The sequence below is a fragment of the Oncorhynchus clarkii genome, chromosome 21 (genome assembly GCF_045791955.1).
Source record: "Oncorhynchus clarkii lewisi isolate Uvic-CL-2024 chromosome 21, UVic_Ocla_1.0, whole genome shotgun sequence".
NCBI lineage: Eukaryota > Metazoa > Chordata > Actinopteri > Salmoniformes > Salmonidae > Oncorhynchus > Oncorhynchus clarkii.
Window position 1 is genome coordinate 53,457,353 of NC_092167.1, and position 24,644 is coordinate 53,481,996.

Sequence of the window (24,644 nt, forward strand, 5' to 3'; positions counted from 1 at the left end):
TCCTAACCCTAGTTCCTAACTCTAAAACTAACTCTAGTTCCCAACCCTAAAACTAATCCTAGTTCCTAAATCTAAAACTAACGCTAGTTCCTAACCCTAAAACTAACCCTTGTTCCTAACCCTAAAACTAACCCTAATTCCTAACCCTAAAACTAACCCTAGCTCCTAAGCCTAAAGCTAACCCTAGTTCCTAACCCTAGCTCCTAACCCAAAAACTAACCCTAGCTCCTATCCCTAAAACTAACCCTAGTTCCTAACTCTATTTCCTAATCCTAAAACTAAGCCTAGTTCCTAACCCTAAAACTAACCCTAGCTCCTAACCCTAAAACTAAGCCTAGTTCCTAACTCTAAAACTAACCCTAGTTCCCAACCCTAAAACTAATCCTAGTTCCTAACTCTAAAACTAACGCTAGTTCCTAACCCTAAAACTAACCTTAGTTCCTAACCCTAAAACTAACCCTAGCTCCTAATTCCAAAACTAACCCTAATTCCTAACCCTAAAACTAATCCTAGCTCCTAAGCATAAAGCTAACCCTAGTTCCCAACCTTAAAACTAACCCTAGTTCCTAACTCTATTTCCTAATCCTAAAACTAACCCTAGATCCTAACCCTACAACTAAAACTAACCCTAGCTCCTAACCCTAAAACTAACCCTAGTTCCTAACCCTAAAACGAACCCTAGTTCCTAACCCTAGTTCCTAACCCTAAAACGAACCCTAGTTCCCAACCCTAAAACTAATCCTAACTCCTAACCCTAAAACTAACCCTAGTTCCTAACCCTAGTTCCTAACCCTAAAACTAACCCTAGTTCCCAACCCTAAAACTAATCCTAGTTCCTAACTCTAAAACTAACGCTAGTTCCTAACCCTAAAACTAACCCTAGTTCCTAACCCCAAAACTAACCCTAGGTCCTAACCCCAAAACTAACCCTAGCTCCTAAGCCTAAAGCTAACCCTAGTTCCTAACCCTAAAACTAACCCTAGATCCTAACCCTACAACTAAAACTAATCCTAGCTCCTAACCCTAAAACTAACCCTAGTTCCTAACCCTAAAACTAACCCTAACTCCTAACCCTAAAACTAACCCTAGTTCCTAACCCTAAAACTAACCCTAGTTCCTAACCCTAAAACTAAGCCTAGTTCCTAACCCTAGTTCCTAACCCTAGTTCCTAACCCTAAAACTAACCCTAGTTCCTAACCCTAAAACTAACCCTAAAACTAACCCTAATTCCTAACCCTAGCTCCAAACCCTAGCTCCTAACCCTAGCTCCTAACCCTAATTCCTAACCGTAGCTCCTAACCCTAAAACTAACCCTAGTTCCTAACCCTAAAACTAACCCTAGCTCCTAACCCTAAAACTAACCCTAGCTCCTAACCCTAAAACTAACCCTAGCTCCTAACCCTAAAACTAACTCTAGTTCCTATCCCTAAAACTAACCCAAGCTCCTAACCCTAAAACTAACCCTAGTTCCTAACCCTAAAACTAACCCTAGCTCCTAACCCTAAAACTAACCCTAGCTCCTAACCCTAGCTCCTAATCCTAACCCTTGTTCCTAAACCTAAAACGAACCCTAGCTCCTAACCCTAGCTCCTAACCAAAAAACTAACCCTAGCTCCTAACCCTAGCTCCTTGAAGTGTACCAATGATGAAAATTACAGGCCTCTCATCTTTTTAAGTGGTCGAACTTGCACAATTGGTGGCTGACTAAATACTTTTTTGCCCCACTGTGTGTGTGTGTGTGTGTGTGTGTGTGTGTATATATATTTATATATATATATATATATATATAAGATTAATCTGGAGCTAACTCTGCAGATAGCACCACTGGGTGACATTAACCTGGAGCTAACCCTGCAGATAGCACTACTGGGTGACATTAACCTGGAGCTAACCCTGCAGATAGCACTACTGGGTGACATTAACCTGGACCTAACCCTGCAGATAGCACTACTGGGTGACATTAACCTAGAGCTAACCCTGCAGATAGCACTACTGGGTGATATTAACCTGGACCTAACCCTGCAGATAGCACTACTGGGTGACATTAACCTGGAGCTAACTCTGCAGATAGCACTACTGGGTGACATTAACCTGGAGCTAACCCTGCAGATAGCACTACTGGGTGACATTAACCTGGAGCTAACCCTGCAGATAGCACTACTGGGTGACATTAACCTGGAGCTAACTCTGCAGATAGCACTACTGGGTGACATTAACCTGGAGCTAACCCTGCAGATAGCACTACTGGGTGACATTAGGAAGGAATGGCATAAGGAAGTGGATGGCTGCAAACATAAGGAAGTGGATGGCTGCAAACATAAGGAAGTGGATGGCTGAAAACTTTCTACTTGTAAACTCGGGTGTGTATTCATACCTGGCTTCTGTCCTCGGGCAGAGGTGTGTGTGGGGAGAGTGTGCTGATCCGCTGGCATTGTGGCGGCGGCTGTGTGTGTGGGTTGGTTGCAGACATCTCAGCCATCCTCCTCTCCATCTGCTCCAGTCTGTCCAGGATGGACATACGGAACTGGTTATCTAGAGGGACAGAGAGAAACAGAGAGAGGAGAGAGGAGAGAGAGACCAAGAGAAACAGAGAGAGGGAGAGAGAGGGAGAGAGAGAGAGAGAGAGAGAGAGAGAGAGAGAGAGACCAAGAGAAACACAGAGAGGAGAGAGAGAGGAAAAGAGAGAGAGACCGAGAGAAACACAGAGGAGAGAGAGAGACCAAGAGAAACAGAGAAAGGAGCGAGAGAGACCGAGAGAAACACAGAGAGGAGAGAGAGAGAGAGAGACCGAGAGAGAGAGACCGAGAGAATCAGAGAGAGGAGAGACAGAGAGAAAGAGTGCAAGAGAGAGCCCAAGAGAAACAGAGAAAGGAGAGAGATAGGAAGAGAGACAGAGACAGAGAGAAACACAGAGAGGAGAGAGAGAGAGAGAGACCAAGAGAAACAGAGAAAGGAGAGAGAGAGGAAGAGAGAGAGAGACCGAGAGAAACACAGAGAGGAGAGAGAGAGAGAGACCAAGAGAAACAGAGAAAGGAGAGAGAGAGGAAGAGAGAGAGAGAGAAAAGAGAAAGGAGAAAGGGGAGAGAGGGGAAGAGAAAGAGAGAGAAATAAACTTCCATATCTACTGGGTGAAATACCACAGTGTGCATCACAGCAGCAATATGTGTGACCTTTTGCCACAAGGTCAACCAGTGAAGAACAAACACCATTATAAATACAACCCATATTTATGTTGATTTATTTTCCCTTTTTGTACTTTAACTATTTGCACATCATTACAACACTGACATTTGAAATGTCTTTATTCTTTTGTAAATATGTGAATGTAATGTTTGCTGTTAATTTTTTATTGTTTATTTCACTTTTGTATATTATCTACTTCACTTGCTTTGGCAATTTTAACATATGTTTACCATGCCAATAAAGCCCTCAAATTGAATTGAGAAAGAGACAGATAGATAGAGAGATAAGGAGAGGGCGGAAAAGAGAGGCAGATAGATACAGAGATAAGGAGAAGAGAGACATCAGTGGCAGTAATAAAGCCTCTCTTGAAAAGGCCAAACCTTGACCCAGAAAATATAAAAAACTATCGGCCTATATCGAATTTCCATTCCTCTCAAAAAGTTTAGAAAAAACTGTTGCATTTAATAAAACTGAAACATGACATCGACATCAGTATTCAGACCTTTTACTCAGTACTTTGTTGAAGCACCTTTGTCAGTGATTACAGCCTTCAGTCTTCTTGGGTATGACGCTACAAGCTTGGCACACCTGTATTTGGGGAGTTTCTCCCATTCTTCTCTGCAGATCCTCTCAAGCTCTGTCAGGTTGGATGGGGAGCGTTGCTGCACAGTTATTTTCAGGTCTCTCCAGAGATGTTGGATCGGGTTCAAGTCCGGGCTCTGACTTGGACACTCAAAGACATTCAGAGACTTGTCCCGAAGCCAGTCCTGCGTTGTCTTGGCTGTGTGCTTAGGGTTGTTGAAGGTGAACCTTCACCCCAGTCTGAGGTCCTGAGCACTCTGGAGCAGATCTCTCTGTACTTTGCTCTGTTCATCTTTCCGTCTAGCCTGACTAGTCTCCCAGTCCCTGATGCTGAAAAACATCCCCACAGCATGGTGGTGGCAGCATCATGCTGTCGTGACAGGTTTCCTCCAGACGTGACGCTTGGCATTCAGGCCAAAGAGTTCAATCTTGGTTTCATCAGACCAGAGAATCTTGTTTCTCATGGTCTGAGTCCTTTGGGTGCCATTTTTGGCAAACACCAAACGGGCTGTCATGTTCCTTTTCCAGAGGAGTGGCTTCCGTCTGGCCACTCTACCATAAAGGCCTGATTGGTGGAGTGCTGCAGAGATGGTTGTCCGTCTGGAAGGTTCTCCCATTGGGTCCTTGGTCACAACCCTGACAAAGGCCATTCTTCCCTATCACAGTGACATGGAAGTTGTCTAAAAGGGAAGTTGTCTAAAAGGTATTGAATTTGTTGCCTAATAGTGTTTTGGTAGGTTTCCACACTACTTTCCTTCCATCTATAGCATTTCTTAATATTATTCCGTTCCTTGGATGCTTCAAGATTGAGTATTGTTCTGTGATTTTGCTGTGGTCTGATACGGGTGTCAGTGGGCTGACTGTGAACGCTCTGAGAGACTCTTGGTTGAGGTCAGTGATAAAGTAATCTACCGTACTACTGCCAAGAGATGAGCCGTAGCCTACCATTGACTATGTACAGACCCATTTTTGTTGGTGATGTTGACGTAGTTGTGCCTAGGGGGGCATATGGAGGAGGGAATGATGTCACCTCCAGGTAGCTGTTTGTCCCCCTGTGTGCTGAGGGTGTCAGGTTCTTGTCCAGTTCTGGCATTTAGGTCACCACAGACTAGTACATGTCCCTGGGCCTGGAAATGATTGATTTCCCCCTCCAGGATGGAGAAGCTGTCTTCATTAAAGGGTATTCTAGTGGGGGGATATGGTTACACTTACACCTCTGCACAATTATCAGGCAACTGAGTATTCTGATCTTATCATTATTTCTATGCACATTTTCCAGCTCCAAACCATAAAAAGCTCATTGGATTGAATCATTTTCAGGTGTTTGTGTAATGAGGGAGGGTGTGGCGATAGTGAATAACACCTTATATCAAACGTGTGCATAATTATTAGGCCGCTGCATTACCTCAGGTAAAATGGAATGGACACAGGGCACCGCTTCAAGTCAGGTGCTAGCAAGGTAGAGGAGGGATACTGGTATGGGCTGCTATCATTAAGGATGAGGTAGTAACTCAACTCAACTGAAACTTAACTCAACTCAGGATGAGGTAGTAACTTAACTCAATTCAGGATGGACTCAACTCAGGATGAGGTAGTAACTTAACTCAACTCAGGATGGACTCAACTCAGGATGAGGTAGTAACTTAACTCAACTCAGGATGAGGTAGTAACTTAACTCAACTCAACTCAGGAAGAGGTAGTAACTTAACTCAACTCAGGATGGACTCAACTCAGGAGGAGGTAGTAACTTAACTCAACTCAGGATGAGGTAGTAACTTAACTCAACTCAACTCAGGATGAGGTAGTAACTTAACTCAACGCAGGATGGACTCAACTCAGGATGAGGTAGTAACTTAACTCAACTCAACTCAGGATGAGGTAGTAACTTAACTCAACTCAGGATGGACTCAACTCAGGATGAGGTAGTAACTTAACTCAACTCAGGATGGACTCAACTCAGGATGAGATAGTAACTTAACTCAACTCAACTCAGGAAGAGGTAGTAACTTAACTCAACTCAGGATGGACTCAACTCAGGAGGAGGTAGTAACTTAACTCAACTCAGGATGAGGTAGTAACTTAACTCAACTCAACTCAGGATGAGGTAGTAACTTAACTCAACGCAGGATGGACTCAACTCAGGATGAGGTAGTAACTCAACTCAACTCAGGATGAGGTAGTAACTTAACTCAACTCAACTCAGGATGAGGTAGTAACTTAACTCAACGCAGGATGGACTCAACTCAGGATGAGGTAGTAACTCAACTCAACTCAGGATGAGGTAGTAACTTAACTCAACTCAGGATGAGGTAGTAACTTAACTCAACTCAGGATGAGGTAGTAACTTAACTCAACTCAGGATGAGGTAGTAACTTAACTCAACTCAGGATGAGGTAGTAACTTAACTCAACTCAACTGAAACTTAACTCAACTCAGGATGAGGTAGTACCTTAACTCAACTCAACTCAGGATGAGGTAGTAACTTAACTCAACTCAACTCAGGATGGACTCAACTCAGGATGAGGTAGTAGCTTAACTCAACTCAGGATGAGGTAGTAACTTAACTCAACTCAGGATGAGGTAGTAACTTAACTCAACTCAGGATGAGGTAGTAACTTAACTCAACTCAGGATGAGGTAGTAACTTAACTCAACTCAGGATGAGGTAGCCCTTCTCAAACATGAGATTTACAGTGAGGGAAGAAACCTCTTTGAACAGCATTTGGGAGGCTGTGGTTGCTGCTTCAGCGAAAGCTGATCGAAAGTTCAGCGAAATAGATCCAAGAAACTGACAGCATCTTTGAAAGTTACTTATTTGTTACCTTACTCTAAACATTGAGAATAAACAAGTGATATGGGAGAAATTTAGTCGCCTAATAATTCTGCACACTAATAGTCGCCTAATAATTGTGCTCGCAGTGTAGGTAGCACACAGGAGGACATGTTGCTCTGCTGAGATCATTTCCTTATACATTTCTAGCCAGATGTGAAATGTTCCTGTTTTGACTAATTTAATAGAGTGAGTTAGGTCTGCTCTATACCAAATTAGCATAGCCCTGAGTACCTTCCCTGTTTCACACCTGGTAGTTTGGTGGATGGGATTACCAGCTCTCTGTAACCTAGAGGGCAACCAGTCTCATCTATACCATGTTTCTTGTAGGATGAAAGTGTCTGTATTTCCAATTTCTTTGATGAAGTCTGGGTTCCTGCTCTTTAGGCCAAACTCCCCCCCCCCCCCCCCCCCTCTTTCTCTCTCTCTCTCTCTCTCTCTCTCTCTCTCTCTCTCTCTCAGTCTCTCTCCCTCTCTCTTCCTCTCTCTCACTCTCCCTCTCTGTCTTCCTCTCTCTCTCTCTCTCTCTCTCTCTCTCCCTCTCTTCCTCTCTCCTCTCTCTCTCTTCCTCTCTCTCTCTCTCTCTTTCTCTCTGTCTTCCTCTCTCCTCTCTCCTCTCTCTGTTTTCCTCTCTCCTCTCTCTCTCTGTCTTCCTCTCTGTCTTCCTCTCTCTCTCTGTCTTCCTCTCTCTCTCTCTCTCTCTGTCTTCCTCTCTCCTCTCTCTCTCTCTTTCCTCTCTCTCTCTCTCTGTCTTCCTCTCTCCTCTCTCTCTCTCCCTCTCTCTCTCTCTGTCTTCCTCTCTCCTCTCTCTCTCTCCCCCCCTCTCTCTCTCCCTGTCATTCGGAAAGTATCCTGCTCTTCAATCGTTCCTCCAACAACAATGTCCCAATATAACATGATCCACTAATCCCAGACTCTCCCTGCACACACACATTCCTCTGCCCTGCATGTGCGTCCGGGCGTGTGTGTGGATGTGTGTGTGTGTATGCGTCTGTGTGTTGTTGTGTGTTCGTGCATCCACGCGTGTGTGGATGTGTGTGTGTGTGTGTGTGTGTGTATGCGTCAGTGTGTGTGTGGTTGTATGTTCGTGCATCCACGCGTGTGTGGATGTGTGTGTGTGTGTGTATGCGTCAGTGTGTGTGTGGTTGTGTGTTTGTGCATCCACGCGTGTGTGGATGTGTGTGTGTGTGTGTGTGTGTGTATGCGTCAGTGTGTGTGTGGTTGTGTGTTCGTGCATCCACGCGTGTGTATGCGTCTGTGTGTGTACGTCCTCGTCAGCAAATGAGTATAGTACGGAAGCTACAGGGCTCCTAATATAACTGATGAGTATAGTATGGTAGTATAGTAAAGTGGTACAGTACGGTAGTATAGCACGGCAGTATAGAGGGGTGGCAAAGTAGGGTGGTATAGTAGAGCGGTATAGTACAGTAGTATAGTACAGTAGTATAGTAGGGTGGTATAGTAGGATGGTATAGTACAGTAGTATAGTGCAGTAGTATAGTAGGGTAGTACAGTATGGTAGTATAGTAAAGTGGTACGGTACGGTAGTATAGCACGGCAGTAGCGAGGGGTAGTATAGTATAGTAGGGTGGTATAGTAGGGCGGTATAGTACGGTAGTATAGTACAGTAGTATAGTAGGGTGGTATAGTAGGGTGGTATAGTACAGTAGTATAGTGCAGTAGTATAGTATGGTAGTATAGTATGGTAGTATAGTGCGGTAGTATAGTATGGTAGTATAGTACGGTAGCATATCATGGTAGTATAGTATGGTAGTATAGTGCGGTAGTATAGTATGGTAGTATAGTATGGTAGTATAGTACGGTAGTATAGTATGGTAGTATAGTACGGCAGATACAGGGTTCCAAATACAACTGATGGGTACAGTACACTGACAACACCATTCTGTATTCATCCTGCCCTTCTTTGGACACTGTGTTAACAAACCTCCAAATAATGAGCTTCAATGCCATACAACACTCCTTCCGTTGCCTCCAACTGCTTTTAAATGCTAGTAAAACTAAATGCATGCTCTTCAACCGATCGCTGCCCACACCTGCCCGCCTGCCTAGCATCACTACTCTGGACGGTTCTGACTGCTCCAGCAGGTATATCTCACTGGTAACCCCCAAAGCCAACACCCCCTTTGGCCGCCTTTCCTTCCAGTTCTCTACTGCCAAAGACTGGAACTAATTGTAAAAATCACTGAAGCTGGAGACTCATATCTCCCTCACTAACTTTAAGCATCAGCTGTCAGAGCAGCTTACCGATCAATGTCCCTGCACACAGCCCATCTGTAAATAGCCCACCCAACTACCTCATCCCCATATTGTTATTTATCTTGCTCCTTTTGCACCCCAGTATTTCTACTTGCACATCATCATCTGCACATCTATCACTCCAGTGTTAATGATAAATTGTAATTACTTCACCACTGTGGCCTATTTATTGCCTCATCTCCCTAATCTTACTACATTTGCACACAATGTCTATATAGATCTTTCTATTGTGTTATTGACTGTACGTTTGTTTATTCCATGTGTAACTCTGTGTTGTTGTCGCACTGCTTTGCTGTATCTTGGCCAGGTCTCAGTTGTAAATGTTGTAAACTGGCCTACCTGGTTAAATAATGGTGAAGTAAAAACATAAAATGTCAATTGTACGGTAGCTATATTTCTCCGGCTCCCTCTCGTCTCTCACCCTCAATTAGCGGCGGGAGCAGGTGAAGGGGGTTCTGGGAATGCTGTGATGTCACACAGACGCCATGTCTCAAACCACGCCCCCTCGATTGCTAACACACCACTCCATTGGTTAACACACTGCTCGCTGTTAACACACACACCCCAGATGATGACAGAATATAGGAGGAGGAAGAGTAGAACAGCAGGGAGTCACACACACGCACGATACACATATGTAACACACAAATGTATGACAAACACACACAGCAGTGGTGCAGTAGAGCTAGCAGACTAGAGGAGAGAGAAATGGATCACACGTTAGAGAGATAGATGAGAGAGAGAAGGAGATAGATAGAGAAGGAGAGAGATAGAGGAGAGAGAATGAGATAGATAGACAGAGAAGGAGATAGAGGACAGAGAGAAGGAGATAGAGGAGAGAGAGAAGGAGATAGAGGAGAGAGAGAAGGAGATAGAGGAGAGAGAGAAGGAGATAGATAGAGAAGGAGAGAGATAGAGGAGATCGAGAAGTAGATAGAAAAGGAGAGAGATAGAGAAGGAGATAGATAGAAAAGGAGATAGATAGAAAAGGAGAGAGATAGAGAAGGAGATAGATAGAAAAGGAGAGAGATAGAGAAGGAGAGAGATAGAGAAGGAGAGAGATAGAGAAGGAGAGAGATAGAGAAGGAGATAGACAGAGAAGGAGATAGAGGAGAGAGAGAAGGAGATAGAGGAGAGAGAGAAGGAGATAGATAGAGAAGGAGAGAGATAGAGGAGAGATAGAATGAGATAGATAGACAGAGAAGGAGATAGAGGAGAGAGACGGAGATAGATAGAGAAGGAGAGAGATAGAGGAGATCGAGAAGGAGATAGATAGAAAAGGAGAGAGATAGAGAAGGAGAGAGAGATCGTCACTCATACGTGGTGGTAAAAGTATTCCAAACAAAATGGAGGTCGCTGTGCTGTTTAACCCCGTCTGTCTGTCTGTACTAGATCTCTTGAACTCAGAAAAACTCTCGGCAGCTGCCAGTACCCCGGTGTCCCTCTCATTCCCCCGCGTCACGCTGAGACTCAGTACCAGCTGTAAACAACACTAGGAGAGAAAGGACTGACGGAGAGAGAGGGAGAGAAAGAGAGAAAGGGGGAGTGGGAGAGAGAGAGGGAGAGATGACAGTGCAGGAGAGGGAGAGGAGGTCCCTGTGAAGAAGAGGAGGATGAGGAGACTGTCCACCTCTCCTTCCCTCTCCCTCTCTCTCTCCCTCTCTCTCTCTCTCTCTCTCTCCCCCTCCCTCTCTCTCTCCCTCCTTCTGTCTGTCTCTCTCCCTCTCTTTCGCTCTCTCTATCTCTCTCTCTTTCTCCTCTCTCCATCCCGCTCTCTCTCTCTCTCCTTCTCTCTCTCTCTCTCTCCCTTCCTCTCTCTCCAGGGTTTAAATAGGTTTTGCTCAGGTCAGAAATAGAAAAAGGCTGAGTGCACACACACACCTACCCTGACTACTGGCCGTACACACCCTGACTACACACACACACCCCGATTACTGACCACACACACACACACACACACACACACACACACACACAAACCTACCCTGACTACTGGCCGTACACACCCTGACTACACACACACACCCCGATTACTGACCACACACACACACACACACACACACACACACACACACAAACCTACCCTGACTACTGGCCGTACACACCCTGACTACACACACACACCCCGATTACTGACCACACACACACACACACACACACACACACACACACACAAACCTACCCTGACTACTGGCCGTACACACCCTGACTACACACACACACCCCGATTACTGACCACACACACACACACACACACACACACACACACACACACCTACCCTGACTACTGACCGTACACACCCTGACTACACACACACACCCCGATTACTGACCACACACACACACACACACACACACACACACACACACACCTACCCTGACTACTGGCCGTACACACCCTGACTACACACACACACCCCGATTACTGACCACACACACACACACACACACACACACACACACACACACACCAACCCTCACAACTGACCGTACACACCCTGACTACACACACACACCCCGATTACTGACCACACACACACACACACACACACACACACACACACACACCTACCCTGACTACTGGCCGTACACACCCTGACTACACACACACACCCCGATTACTGACCACACACACACACACACACACACACACACACACACACACACCTACCCTGACTACTGACCGTACACACCCTGAGTACACACACACACCCCGATTACTGACTACACACACACACACACACACCCCGATTACTGACTACACACACACACACACACACACACACACACACCCTGATTACTGACTACACACACACACACACACACACACACACAGACCAAAGCTCTAGCCACAGGGGCATCCCCAGTCACGCATTCATCAAAAGTGTGTGTGTCCACAGAGGTGTGTGTGTCCACAGAGGTGTGTGTGTCCACAGAGGTGTGTGTGTCCACAGAGGTGTGTGTGTCCACAGAGGTGTTGACAGTGGAAAACAGCTCCATCACATCAATCACTAGAGATGGGGGAGGAGGGGGGCACAGCACGTCGGAAAATATAATCCTTTGCTCATCACCATTTTGTGTCCACCTCTACTCCACCTCTACTCTACCTCTACTCTACCTCTACATCTACTCCACCTCTACTCCACCTCTACTCCACCTCTACATCTACTCTACCTCTACTCCACCTCTACTCTACATCTACTCCACCTCTACTCCACCTCTACTCTACCTCCACTCCACCTCTACTTCACCTCTACTCCACTCCACCTCTACTCTACCTCTACTCTACATCTACTCCACCTCTACTCTACCTCCACTCCACCTCTACTCCACCTCTACTCTACATCTACTCCACCTCTACTCTACCTCTACTCTACATCTACTCCACCTCTACTCTACCTCCACTCCACCTCTACTCCACCTCTACTCTACAGCTACTCCACCTCTACTCCACCTCCACTCCACCTCTACTCCACCTCTACTCTACATCTACTCCACCTCTACTCTACCTCCACTCCACCTCTACTCCACCTCTACTCTACCTCCACTCCACCTCTACTCCACCTCTACTCTACATCTACTCCACCTCTACTCTACCTCTACTCCACTCCACCTACATCTACTCCACCTCTACTCTACCTCTACTCCACCTCTACTCTACATCTACTCCACCTCTACTCCACCTCTACTCTACCTCCACTCCACCTCTACTCCACCTCTACTCCACCTCTACTCTACATCTACTCCATCTCTACTCCACCTCTACTCTACCTCCACTCCACATCTACTCCACCTCTACTCTACCTCTACTCTACATCTACTCCACCTCTACTCCACCTCTACTCTACATCTACTCCACCTCTACTCCACCTCTACTCTACCTCCACTCCACTCTACATCTACTCCACCTCTACTCTACATCTACTCCACCTACACTCCACCTCTACATCTACTCTACATCTACTCCACCTCCACTCCACCTCTACTCTACCTCTACTCTACTCCACCTCTACTCTACCTCTACTCTACTCCACCTCTACTCTACCTCTACTCTACATCTACTCCACCTCTACTCTACATCTACTCCACCTACACTCCACCTCTACTCTACATCTACTCTACATCTACTCCACATCTATTCCACCTCTACTCCACCTCTACTCTACCTCTACTCTACTCCACTCCTACTCTACCTCTACTCTACTCCACCTCTACTCTACCTCTACTCTACTCCACCTTTACTCCACTCCACCTCTACTCCACATCTATTCCACCTCTACTCTACCTCCACTCCTACTCTACCTCTACTCCACCTCTACTCTACCTCTACTCTACTCCACCTCTACTCCACTCCACCTCTACTCTACCTCTACTCTACTCCACCTCTACTCCACTCCACCTCTACTCCACCTCTACTCCACCTCTACTCTACCTCTACTCTACCTCCACTCCACCTCTACTCTACCTCCACTCCACCTCTACTCTACCTCCACTCCACCTCTACTCTACCTCTACTCCACCTCTACTCCACCTCTACTCTACCTCTACTCCACCTCTACTCCACCTCACCTCTACTCCAGCTCTACTCCACCTCACCTCTACTCCACCTCTACTGTACTCTACCTCTACTCCACCTCTTCTCCACCTCTACCTCTACTCCACCTCTACTCCACCTCTACCTCTACTCCACCTCTACTCCACCTCTACTCTACCTCTACTCCACCTCTACTCCCTCCTTCTCACACTTACTCGCTCTGTATCTCTTTCGAGAATACATTAATATTTCCACAGGAACATTAGAATAACAATTTGACAGACACTAACAGGCAGACACTAACAGACAGACAGACAGACAGACAGACAGACAGACAGACAGACGCTAACAGAAAGACAGACACCAACAGACAGACACCAACAGACAGACACCAACAGACAGACAGACAACAGAGACAGACAGACACTAACAGACAGACACAGACAGACATGCACTAACAGACAGACATGCACTAACAGACAGACAGACAGACAGACAGACAGACAGACAGACTTACGCTAACAGACAGACAGACAGACACTAACAGACAGACTGACAGACACTAACAGACAGACTAACAGACAGACAGACACTAACAGACAGACAGACACCAACACAGACAGACAGACAGACACCAACACAGACAGACAGACAGACAGACACTAACAGACAGACAGACACTAACAGACAGACAGACACTAACAGACAGACACTAACAGACAAACGCTAACAGACATACAGACAGACACTAACAGACAGGCACCAACTGACAGACAGACAGACAGACAGACACTAACAGAGAGACAGACAGACAGACACTAACAGACAGCCAGACAGACAGACACTAACAGACAGACAGACACTAACAGACAGACAGACACCAACACAGACAGACAGACAGACACCAACACAGACAGACAGACAGACAAACATACAGACAGACAGACAGACAGACACTAACAGACAGACAGACACTAACAGACAGACAGACACTAACAGACAGACGCTAACAGACATACAGACACACACTAACAGACAGACTGACAGACAGACAGACTGACAGACAGACAGACAGACACTAACAGACAGACAGACAGACAGACAGACAGACAGACAGACAGACAGACAGACACTAACATAGATATCACATAGATATCACAAAGATATCACATAGATATCACATAGATATCAGATAGATATCACATTGATATCACATAGTAGAAAAACTTTCTGTAGGACCGAGTTTAGAGTATGATAGCTAAGGGGATGGAGTAAACACCCGTCTCCGGATTCCATCTTCAAACTAAGGGCAACCATGGCATCCGTGACAGAGATTACATCTTCAAACTAAGGGCAACCATGGCATCCGTGACAGAGATTACATCTTCAAACTAAGGGCAACCATGGCATCCGTGACAGAGATTACATCTTCAAACTAGAGGGCAACCATGGCATCCGTGACAGAGATTACATCTTCAAACTAAGGGCAACCATGGCATCCGTGACAGAGATTACATCTTCAAACTAAGGGCAACCATGGCATCCGTGACAGAGATTACATCTTCAAACTAAGGGCAACCATGGCATCCGTGACAGAGATTACATCTTCAAACTAAGGGCAACCATGGCATCCGTGACAGAGATTACATCTTCAAACTAGAGGGCAACCATGGCATCCGTGACAGAGATTACATCTTCAAACTAAGGGCAACCATGGCATCCGTGACAGAGATTACATCTTCAAACTAAGGGCAACCATGGCATCCGTGACAGAGAGAAGTGTCCAACCATGATGGAAACAGGTTAGTCTAGCTAGCTACATTTTCATATATTACACGTTTCTAATTTTGTCAAAGTCATTTTCATGTAATTTTAAAGCATAATGTTAGCTCGCTAGCTAATGTTACCTGTGTAGTGATATTATTTGTATCTCAGAGCCATTGCATTGCTAGTTACAGCCTAATGTTAGCTAGCTAACAACGAACCTGGTTGGTTAGCTACCTGGAGATTCATACAGGGTAGTAACGTTACGAGTAGGGATTATGGTTCAGTGTTTAGCTAGCTAGATGTCTAAACAAAAAACTGCACTACACTCGTAACCATTTCAATAGAATGTCTATGATGTCACTGTGAACACTGTCAATAGACTTAGCTGGTGAATTCACTCTGTCTATCTTCTCTGATGTCAGAGCACTCTCGTCTGAGTCTGACAGAGCACAGAATGACTGGTGAATTCACTCTGTCTATCTTCTCTGATTTCAGAGCACTCTCGTCTGAGTCTGACAGAGCACAGAATGACTGGTGAATTCCCTCTGTCTATCTTCTCTGATGTCAGAGCACTCTCGTCTGAGTCTGACAGAGCACAGAATGACTGACGAATTTACTAACACTCAACACCCGTTGAATATGGCCGGTGTCAGTAAACGTTGGCAAAAAAGAGTAATTAAAGTGTTGCCAGCATCACAGTTGCAGTCACCAACACTCATAAAAACACACTCATAAAAACAGCCTAACCAGCTCTGGAGTGGGTCTAGGGTTTCCGGGATGATGGTGTTGATGTGAGCCATGACCAGCCTTTCAAAGCACTTCATGGCTACAGACAGGAGTGCTACGGGGCGGTAATCATTTGGGCAGGTTACCTTTGCTTTCTTGGGCACAGGGACCATGGTGGTCTGCTTGAAACATGAAGGTATTACAGACTCGGTCAGTAAGTTTTAAGTTCCACGGCGTACACATCACGGACAAACTGAAATGGTGCACCCACACAGACAGCATGGTGAAGAAGACGCAGCAGCGCCTCTTCAACCTCAGGAGGCTGAAGAAATTTGGCTTGTGTGAGGTCTGCACAACGCATCACCGGGGGCAAACTACCTGCCCTCCAGGACACCTACACCACCCGATGTCACAGGAAGGCCATAAAGATCACCAAGGACAACAACCACCCGAGCCACTGCCTGTTCACCCCACTATCATCCAGAAGGCGAGGTCAGTACAGGTGCATCAAAGCTGGGACCGAGAGACTGAAAAACAGCTTCTATCTCAAGGCCATCAGACTGTTAAACAGCCACCACTAACATCTGTTCTCCTCTTTCTTTAGTCTCATCTCTCCTCTCTCCTCTTTCTCTCCTCCTCTTTCTCTAGTCTCCTCTCTCCTCCTCTAGTCTCTCCTCCTCTTTCTCTAGTATCTCCTCCTCTCCCCTCCTCTTTCTCTAGCCTCCTCTCTCTCTAGTCTCTCCTCCTCTATCTCTAGTCTCCTCTCTCCTCTTCTTTCTCTAGTCTTCTCTCTCCTCCTCTTTCTCTAGTCTCCTCCCTCCTCCTTATTTTGTCTCCTCTCTCCTCCTCTTTCTCTAGTCTCCCCTCCTCTTTCTTTAGTCTCTCCTCCTCTTTCTTTAGTCTCTCCTCCTCTTTCTCTAGTCTCTCCTCCTCTTTCTCTAGTCTCTCCTCCTCTTTCTCTAGTCTCACCTCCTCTTTCTCTCTTCCTCTTTAGTCTCCCCCTTTCTTTAGTCTCTTTCCTCCTCTTTCTTTAGTCTCTCCTCCTCTTTCCCTAGTATCTCCTCCTCTTTCTATAGTCGCTCCTCCTCTTTCTCTAGTCCCTCCCCCTCTTTCTCTAGTCTCTCCTCCTCTTTCTCTAGTCTCTCCTCCTCTTTCTTTAGTCTCTCCTCTTTCTCTAGTCTCTCCTCCTCTTTCATTAGTCTGTCCTCCTCTTTCTCTAGTCTCTCCCCCTCTTTCTCTAGTCTCTCCTCCTCTTTCTCTAGTCTCTCCTCCTCTTTCTCTAGTCTCTCCTCCTCTTTCTTTAGTCTCTCCTCCTCTTTCTCTAGTCTGTCCTCCTCTTTCCCTAGTCTCTCCTCCTCTTTCTATAGTCTCTCCTCCTCTTTCTATAGTCTCTCCTCCTCTTTCTATAGTCTTTCCTCCTCTTTCTCTAGTATCTCCTCCTCTTTCTTTAGTCTCTCCTCCTCTTTCTATAGTCTCTCCTCCTCTTTCTCTAGTCTCCTCTCTCCTCCTTCTTTCGTCTCCTCTCTCCTCCTCTTTCTCTAGTCTCTCCTCCTCTTTCTATAGTCTCTCCTCCTCTTTCTATAGTCTCTCCTCCTCTTTCTCTAGTCTCCTCTCTCCTCCTTCTTTCGTCTCCTCTCTCCTCCTCTTTCTCTAGTCTCTCCTCCTCTTTCTATAGTCTCTCCTCTTCTTTCTTTAGTCTCTCCTCCTCTTTCTCTAGTCTCTCCTCCTCTTTCTCTAATCTCTCCTCCTCTTTCTCTAGTCTCTCCTCCTCTTTCTCTAGTCTCTCCTCCTCTCCTCCAGTCTCTCCTCCTCTCCTCCTCTTTATTTAGTCTCCCCTCCTCTTTCTCTAGTCTCTCCTCCTCTTTCTCTAGTCTCTCCTCCTCTTTCTCTAGTCTCTCCTCCTCTTTCTCTAGTCTCTCCTCCTCTTTCTCTAGTCTCTCCTCCTCTTTCTTTAGTCTCTCCTCCTCTTTCTCTAGTCTCTCCTCCTCTTTCTATAGTCTCTCCTCCTCTTTCTATAGTCTCTCCTCCTCTTTCTTAAGTCTCTCCTCCTCTTTCTCTAGTCTCTTCTCCTCTTTCTCTAATCTCTCCTCCTCTTTCTCTAGTCTCTCCTCCTCTCCTCCTCTTTCTCTAGTCTCTCCTCCTCTCCTCCTCTTTCTCTAGTATCTCCTCCTCTTTCTATAGTCTCTCCTCCTCTTTCTCTAGTCTCTCCTCCTCTTTCGATAGTCTCTCCTCCTCTTTCTATAGCCACTCCTCCCTCCTCTTTCTATAGTCTCTCCACTTTCTCTAGTCTCTCCTCCTCTTTCTCTAGTCTATTCTCCTCTCCTCCTCTTTCTCTCCTCCTCTAGTATCTCCTCTCCTCTCTCCTCCTCTTTCTCTAGTCTCTCCTCCTCTCCTCTTTCTTTAGTTTCCTCTCTCCTCCTCTTTCTCTCCTCCTCTAGTAGCTCATCTCCTCTCTCCTCCTCTTTCTCTAGTCTCTCCTCTAGTAACTCCTCTCCTCTCTCCTCCTCTAGTCTCTCCTCCTCTCCTCTAGTATCTCCTCTCCTCTCTCCTCCTCTAGTCTCTCCTCCTCTCCTCTAGTATCTCCTCTCCTCTCTCCTCCTCTAGTCTCTCCTCCTCTCCTCTAGTTTCTCCTCTCCTCTCTCCTCCTCTAGTCTCCCCTTTCCTCCTCTAGTCTCTCCTCCTCTCCTCTAGTATCTCCTCCTCTCCCCTCTCCTCCTCTCCTCCTCTAGTCTCTCCTCTCCTCCTCTAGTATCTCCTCTTCTCCCGTCTCCTCCTCTAGTCTCCCCTCTCCTCCTCTAGTCTCTCCTCCTCTCCTCTAGTATCTCCTCTCCACTCTCCTCCTCTAGTCTCACCTCCTCTCCTCTCTCCTCCTCTAGTCTCTCCTCCTCTCCTCTAGTATCTCCTCTCCTCTCTCCTCCTCTAGTCTCTCCTCCTCTCCTTTATTATCTCCTCTCCTCTCTACTCCTCTAGTCTCTCCTCCTCTCCTCTAGCATCTCCTCCTCTCCCCTCTCCTCCTCTCCTCCTCTAGTCTCTCCTCTCCTCCTCTAGTATCTCATCTCCTCTCCCCTCTCCTCCTCTCCTCCTCTAGTCTCCCCTCTCCTCCTCTAGTCTCTCCTCCTCTCCTCTAGTATCTCCTCTCCTCTCTCCTCCTCTAGTCTCTCCTCCTCTCCTCTAGTATCTCCTCTCCTCTCTCCTCCTCTAGTCTCTCCTCCTCTCCTCTAGTATCTCCTCTCCTCTCTCCTCCTCTAGTGTCCCCTCTCCTCCTCTAGTCTCTCCTCCTCTCCTCTAGTATCTCCTCCTCTCCCCTCTGCTCCTCTAGTCTCTCCTCTCCTCCTCTAGTATCTCATCTCCTATCCCCTCTCCTCCTCTAGTCTCCCCTCTCCTCCTCTAGTCTCTCCTCCTCTCCTCTAGTATCTCCTCTCCTCTCTCCTCCTCTAGTCTCTCCTCCTCTCCTCTAGTATCTTCTCTCCTCTCTCCTCCACCAGTCTCCCCTCTCCTCCTCTAGTCTCTCCTCCTCTCCTCTAGTATCTCCTCTCCTCTCTCCTCCTCTAGTCTCTCCTCCTCTCCTCTTGTATCTCCTCTCCTCTCTCCTCCTCTAGTCACTCCTCCTGTCCTCTATTATCTCCTCTCCTCTCTCCTCCTCTGATCTCCCCTCTCCTCCTCTAGTCTCCCCTCTCCTCCTCTAGTCTCTCCTACTCTACTCTAGTATCTCCTCGCCTCTCTCCTCCTCTAGTCTCTCCTCCTCTCCTCTAGTATCTTCTCTCCTCTCTCCTTCACTAGTCTCCCCGCTCCTCCTCTAGTCTCCCCTCTCCTCCTCTAGTCTCTCCTCCTCTCCTCTAGTATCTCCTCTCCTCTCTCCTCCTCTAGTCTCTCCTCCTCTCCTCTAGTATCTCCTCTCCTCTCTCCTCCTCTAGTCTCTCCTCCTCTCCTCTAGCATCTCCTCCTCTCCCCTCTCCTCCTCTCCTCCTTTAGTATCTCATCTCCTCTCCCCTCTCCTCCTCTCCTCCTCTAGTCTCCCCTCTCCTCCTCTAGTCTCTCCTCCTCTTTTCTAGTATCTCCTCTCCTCTCTCCTCCTCTAGTCTCTCCTCCTCTCCTCTAGTATCACCTCTCCTCTCTCCTCCTCTAGTCTCTCCTCCTCTCCTCTAGTATCTCCTCTCCTCTCTCCTCCTCTAGTCTCTCCTCCTCTCCTCTAGTATCTCCTCTCCTCTCTCCTCCTCTAGTCTCCCCTCTCCTCCTCTAGTCTCTCCTCCTCTCCTCTAGTATCTCCTCCTCTCCCCTCTCCTCCTCTAGTCTCTCCTCTCCTCCTCTAGTATCTCTTCTCCTATCCCCTCTCCCCTCTCCTCCTCTAGTCTCCCCTCTCCTCCTCTAGTCTCTCCTCCTCTCCTCTAGTATCTCCTCTCCTCTCTCCTCCTCTAGTCTCCCCTCTCCTCCTCTAGTCTCCCCTCTCCTCCTCTAGTCTCCCCTCTCCTCCTCTAGTCTCTCCTCCTCTCCTCTAGTATCTCCTCTCCTCTCTCCTCCTCTAGTCTCCCCTCTCCTCCTCTAGTCTCCCCTCTCCTCCTCTAGTCTCTCCTCCTCTCCTCTAGTATTTCCTCTCCTCTCTCCTCCTCTAGTCTCTCCTCCTCTCCTCTAGTATCTCCTCTCCTCTCTCCTCCTCTAGTCTCTCCTCCTCTCCTCTATTATCTCCTCTCCTCTCTCCTCCTCTAGTCTCTCCTCCTCTCCTCTAGCATCTCCTCCTCTCCCCTCTCCTCCTCTCCTCCTCTAGTCTCTCCTCTCCTCCTCTAGTATCTCATCTCCTCTCCCCTCTCCTCCTCTCCTCCTCTAGTCTCCCCTCTCCTCCTCTAGTCTCTCCTCCTCTCCTCTAGTATCTCCTCTCCTCTCTCCTCCTCTAGTCTCTCCTCCTCTCCTCTAGTATCTCCTCTCTTCTCTCCTCCTCTAGTCTCTCCTCCTCTCCTCTAGTATCTCCTCTCCTCTCTCCTCCTCTAGTCTCCCCTCTCCTCCTCTAGTCTCTCCTCCTCTCCTCTAGTATCTCCTCCTCTCCCCTCTCCTCCTCTAGTCTCTCCTCTCCTCCTCTAGTATCTCATCTCCTATCCCCTCTCCCCTCTCCTCCTCTAGTCTCCCCTCTCCTCCTCTAGTCTCTCCTCCTCTCCTCTAGTATCTCCTCTCCTCTCTCCTCCTCTAGTCTCTCCTCCTCTCCTCTCTCCTCCTCTAGTCTCCCCTCTCCTCCTCTAGTCTCCCCTCTCCTCCTCTAGTCTCTCCTCCTCTCCTCTAGTATCTCCTCGCCTCTCTCCTCCTCTAGTCTCTCCTCCTCTCCTCTAGTATCTTCTCTCCTCTCTCCTCCACTAGTCTCCCCGCTCCTCCTCTAGTCTCCCCTCTCCTCCTCTAGTCTCTCCTCCTCTCCTCTAGTATCTCCTCTCCTCTCTCCTCCTCTAGTCTCTCCTCCTCTCCTCTAGTATCTCCTCTCCTCTCTCCTCCTCTAGTCTCTCCTCCTCTCCTCTATTATCTCCTCTCCTCTCTCATCCTCTAGTCTCTCCTCCTCTCCTCTAGCATCTCCTCTTCTCCCCTCTCCTCCTCTCCTCCTCTAGTCTCTCCTCTCCTCCTCTAGTATCTCATCTCCTCTCCCCTCTCCTCCTCTCCTCCTCTAGTCTCCCCTCTTCTCCTCTAGTCTCTCCTCCTCTCCTCTAGTATCTCCTCTCCTCTCTCCTCCTCTAGTCTCTCCTCCTCTCCTCTAGTATCTCCTCTCCTCTCTCCTCCTCTAGTCTCCCCTCTCCTCCTCTAGTCTCCCCTCTCCTCCTCTAGTCTCTCCTCCTCTCCTCTAGTATCTCCTCGCCTCTCTCCTCCTCTAGTCTCTCCTCCTCTCCTCTAGTATCTTCTCTCCTCTCTCCTCCTCTAGTCTCCCCTCTCCTCCTCTAGTCTCCCCTCTCCTCCTCTAGTCTCTCCTCCTCTCCTCTAGTATCTCCTCTCCTCTCTCCTCCTCTAGTCTCTCCTCCTCTCCTCTAGTATCTCCTCTCCTCTCTCCTCCTCTAGTCTCTCCTCCTCTCCTCTAGTATCTCCTCGCCTCTCTCCTCCTCTAGTCCCTCATCCTCTCCTCTAGTATCTCCTCTCCTCTCTCCTCCTCTAGTCTCCTCTCCTCCTCTAGTCTCCCCTCTCCTCCTCTAGTCTCTCCTCCTCTCCTCTAGTATCTCCTCTCCTCTCTCCTCCTCTAGTCTCTCCTCCTCTCCTCTAGTATCTCCTCTCCTCTCTCCTCCTCTAGTCTCTCCTCCTCTCCTCTAGTTTCTCCTCTCCTCTCTCCTCCTCTAGTCTCCCCTCTCCTCCTCTAGTCTCTCCTCCTCTCCTCTCTCCTCCTCTAGTCTCTCCTCCTCTCCTCTATTATCTCCTCTCCTCTCTCCTCCTCTAGTCTCTCCTCCTCTCCTCTAGTATCTCCTTCTCTCCCCTCTCCTCCTCTCCTCCTCTAGTCTCTCCTCTCCTCCTCTAGTATCTCATCTCCTCTCCCCTCTCCTCCTCTCCTCCTCTAGTCTCCCCTCTCCTCCTCTAGTCTCTCCTCCTCTCCTCTAGTATCTCCTCTCCTCTCTCCTCCTCTAGTCTCCCCTCTCCTCTTCTTGTCTCCCCTCTCCTCCTCTAGTCTCTCCTCCTCTCCTCTAGTATCTCCTCTCCGCTCTCCTCCTCTAGTCTCTCCTCCTCTCCTCTAGTATCTCCTCTCCTCTCTCCTCCTCTAGTCTCTCCTCCTCTCCTCTAGTATCTCCTCTCCTCTCTCCTCCTCTAGTCTCCCCTCTCCTCCTCTAGTATCTCATCTCCTCTCCCCTCTCCTCCTCTAGTCTCCCCTCTCCTCCTCTAGTCTCTCCTCCTCTCCTCTAGTATCTCCTCTCCTCTCTCCTCCTCTAGTCTCTCCTCCTCTCCTCTAGTATCTCCTCTCCTCTCTCCTCCTCTAGTCTCCCCTCTCCTCCTCTAGTCTCCCCTCTCCTCCTCTAGTCTCTCCTCCTCTCCTCTAGTATCTCCTCTCCTCTCTCCTTTCCTCCTCTAGTCTCCCCTCTCCTCCTCTAGTCTCTCCTCCTCTCCTCTAGTATCTCCTCTCCTCCTCTCCTCTAGTATCTCCTTGCCTCTCTCCTCCTCTAGTCTCTCCTCCTCTCCTCTAGTATCTCCTTGCCTCTCTCCTCCTCTAGTCTCCCCTCTCCTCCTCTCCTCCTCTCCTCTAGTATCTCCTCTCCTCTCTCCTCCTCTAGTCTCTCCTCCTCTAGTCTCTCCTCCTCTCCTCTCCTCCTCTCCTGCTCCAAGGGAACACCACCATGTCATGTGAGTTTGTACCACATGTAGACGAGTGTAAAAACATTAAGAACACCTTCCTAATATTGAGTTCCTCCCCCTCTTGCCCTCAGAACAGCCTCAACTAGTCGGGCCATGGACTCTACAAGGTGTTGAAAGCGTTCCACAGGGATGCTGGCCCCATGTTGACTCCAATGCTTCCCACAGTTGTGTCAAGTTGGCTGGATGTCCTTTGGGTGGTGGACCATTCTTGATAAACACAGGAAACTGTTGAATGTGAAAAACTCAGCAGCGTTGTAGTTCTTTACATAAACTGGTGCGCCTGGCACCTACTACCATACCCTGTTCAAAGGCACTTCAATATTTTCTTACCCATTCACTCTCTGAATGGCGCACATACACAATCCATGTCTCAATTGTCTCAAGACATAAAAATCCTTCTTTAACCCGTCTCCTCCCCTTCATCTACACTGACTGAAGTGGATTTAACAAGTGACATCAATAAGGGATCATAGTTTTCACCTGGATTCACCTGGTCAGTCTCATGGAAAGAGCAGGTGGTCCTAATGTTTTGTCCACCTAGTGTATGTTGTTTGTGAATCGAGAATCTAACCATGGTTGCAATGACAGGCTTGTTTGTTTGTGTTTGTGTGTGTGTGTGTGTGTGGTAGCTACTCACCGTCCAGGGACAGCCAGTCCAGCTGTGAGCTGGGTAGAGACGAGGCGTTTCTAGCTCTGTATTCAAACAGAACAGACGAAGAGACAGACCCACTGTCCTCCACTATATGAAGAGACACCAACCCTGCCTCGTGGGCTAAAGGGGAAGGAGAGACAGAGCGGTAGGGGAGGAGGAGAGAGAGAGAGAGAGGGAGGGGAAGAAGACAGAGAGAGGGAGGGGAGGAGGGAGGAAGACAGAAAGAGGGAGGGGGAGGAAGACAGAGAGAGGGAGGGGAGGAAGACAGAGAGAGGGAGGGGAGGATGGAGGAAGACAGAGAGAGGGAGGGGAGGAGGGAGGAAGACAGAGAGAGGGATGGGGAGGAAGACAGAGAGAGGGAGGGGAGGGAGGGAGGAAGACAGAGAGAGAGAGAGGGAGGGGAGGATGGAGGAAGACAGAAAGAGGGAGGGGGAGGAAGACAGAGAGAGGAAGGGGAGGAAGACAGATAGAGGGAGGGGAGGAAGACAGAGAGAGGGAGGGGAGGAAGACAGAGAGAGGGAGGGGAGGAGGGAGGAAGACAGAAAGAGGGAGGGGGAGGAAGACAGAGAAAGGAAGGGGAGGAGGGAGGAAGACAGAGAGAGGGAGGGGAGGAAGACAGAGAGAGGGAGGGGAGGAGGGAGGAAGACAGAGAGACGTATGGGAGGAAGACAGAGAGAGGGAGGGGAGGAAGACAGAGAGAGGGAGGGGAGGAGGGAGGAAGACAGAAAGAGGGAGGGGGAGGAAGACAGAGAGAGGGAGGGGAGGAGGGAGGAAGACAGAGAGACATAGGGGAGG

At 48.0% G+C, this 24,644-nt stretch overlaps 2 protein-coding genes across 3 annotated transcripts in view; both read right to left on the reverse strand.

Annotated features, from left to right (window-relative positions):
* Positions 1 to 24,644, reverse strand: part of LOC139379145 (calmodulin binding transcription activator 2) — a 162,076-nt gene that overhangs the window by 44,383 nt on the left and 93,049 nt on the right. For both annotated transcript variants that reach the window (XM_071121986.1, XM_071121985.1), the window contains exons 11-12: positions 23,835 to 23,969; positions 2,375 to 2,532 (exon numbers count right to left, since the gene is read on the reverse strand). In XM_071121986.1, the coding sequence (XP_070978087.1) occupies positions 2,375 to 2,532; positions 23,835 to 23,969 (293 nt within the window). The remainder of the gene's footprint in view (positions 1 to 2,374; positions 2,533 to 23,834; positions 23,970 to 24,644) is intronic.
* The window catches only part of LOC139379146 (high mobility group protein B2-like), a 371,903-nt gene continuing 370,923 nt past the window's right edge, over positions 23,665 to 24,644 (reverse strand). Inside the window, exon 7 of the transcript XR_011628374.1 lies at positions 23,665 to 23,687. The gene's annotated coding sequence lies outside the window, so the exon portion shown is untranslated. The remainder of the gene's footprint in view (positions 23,688 to 24,644) is intronic.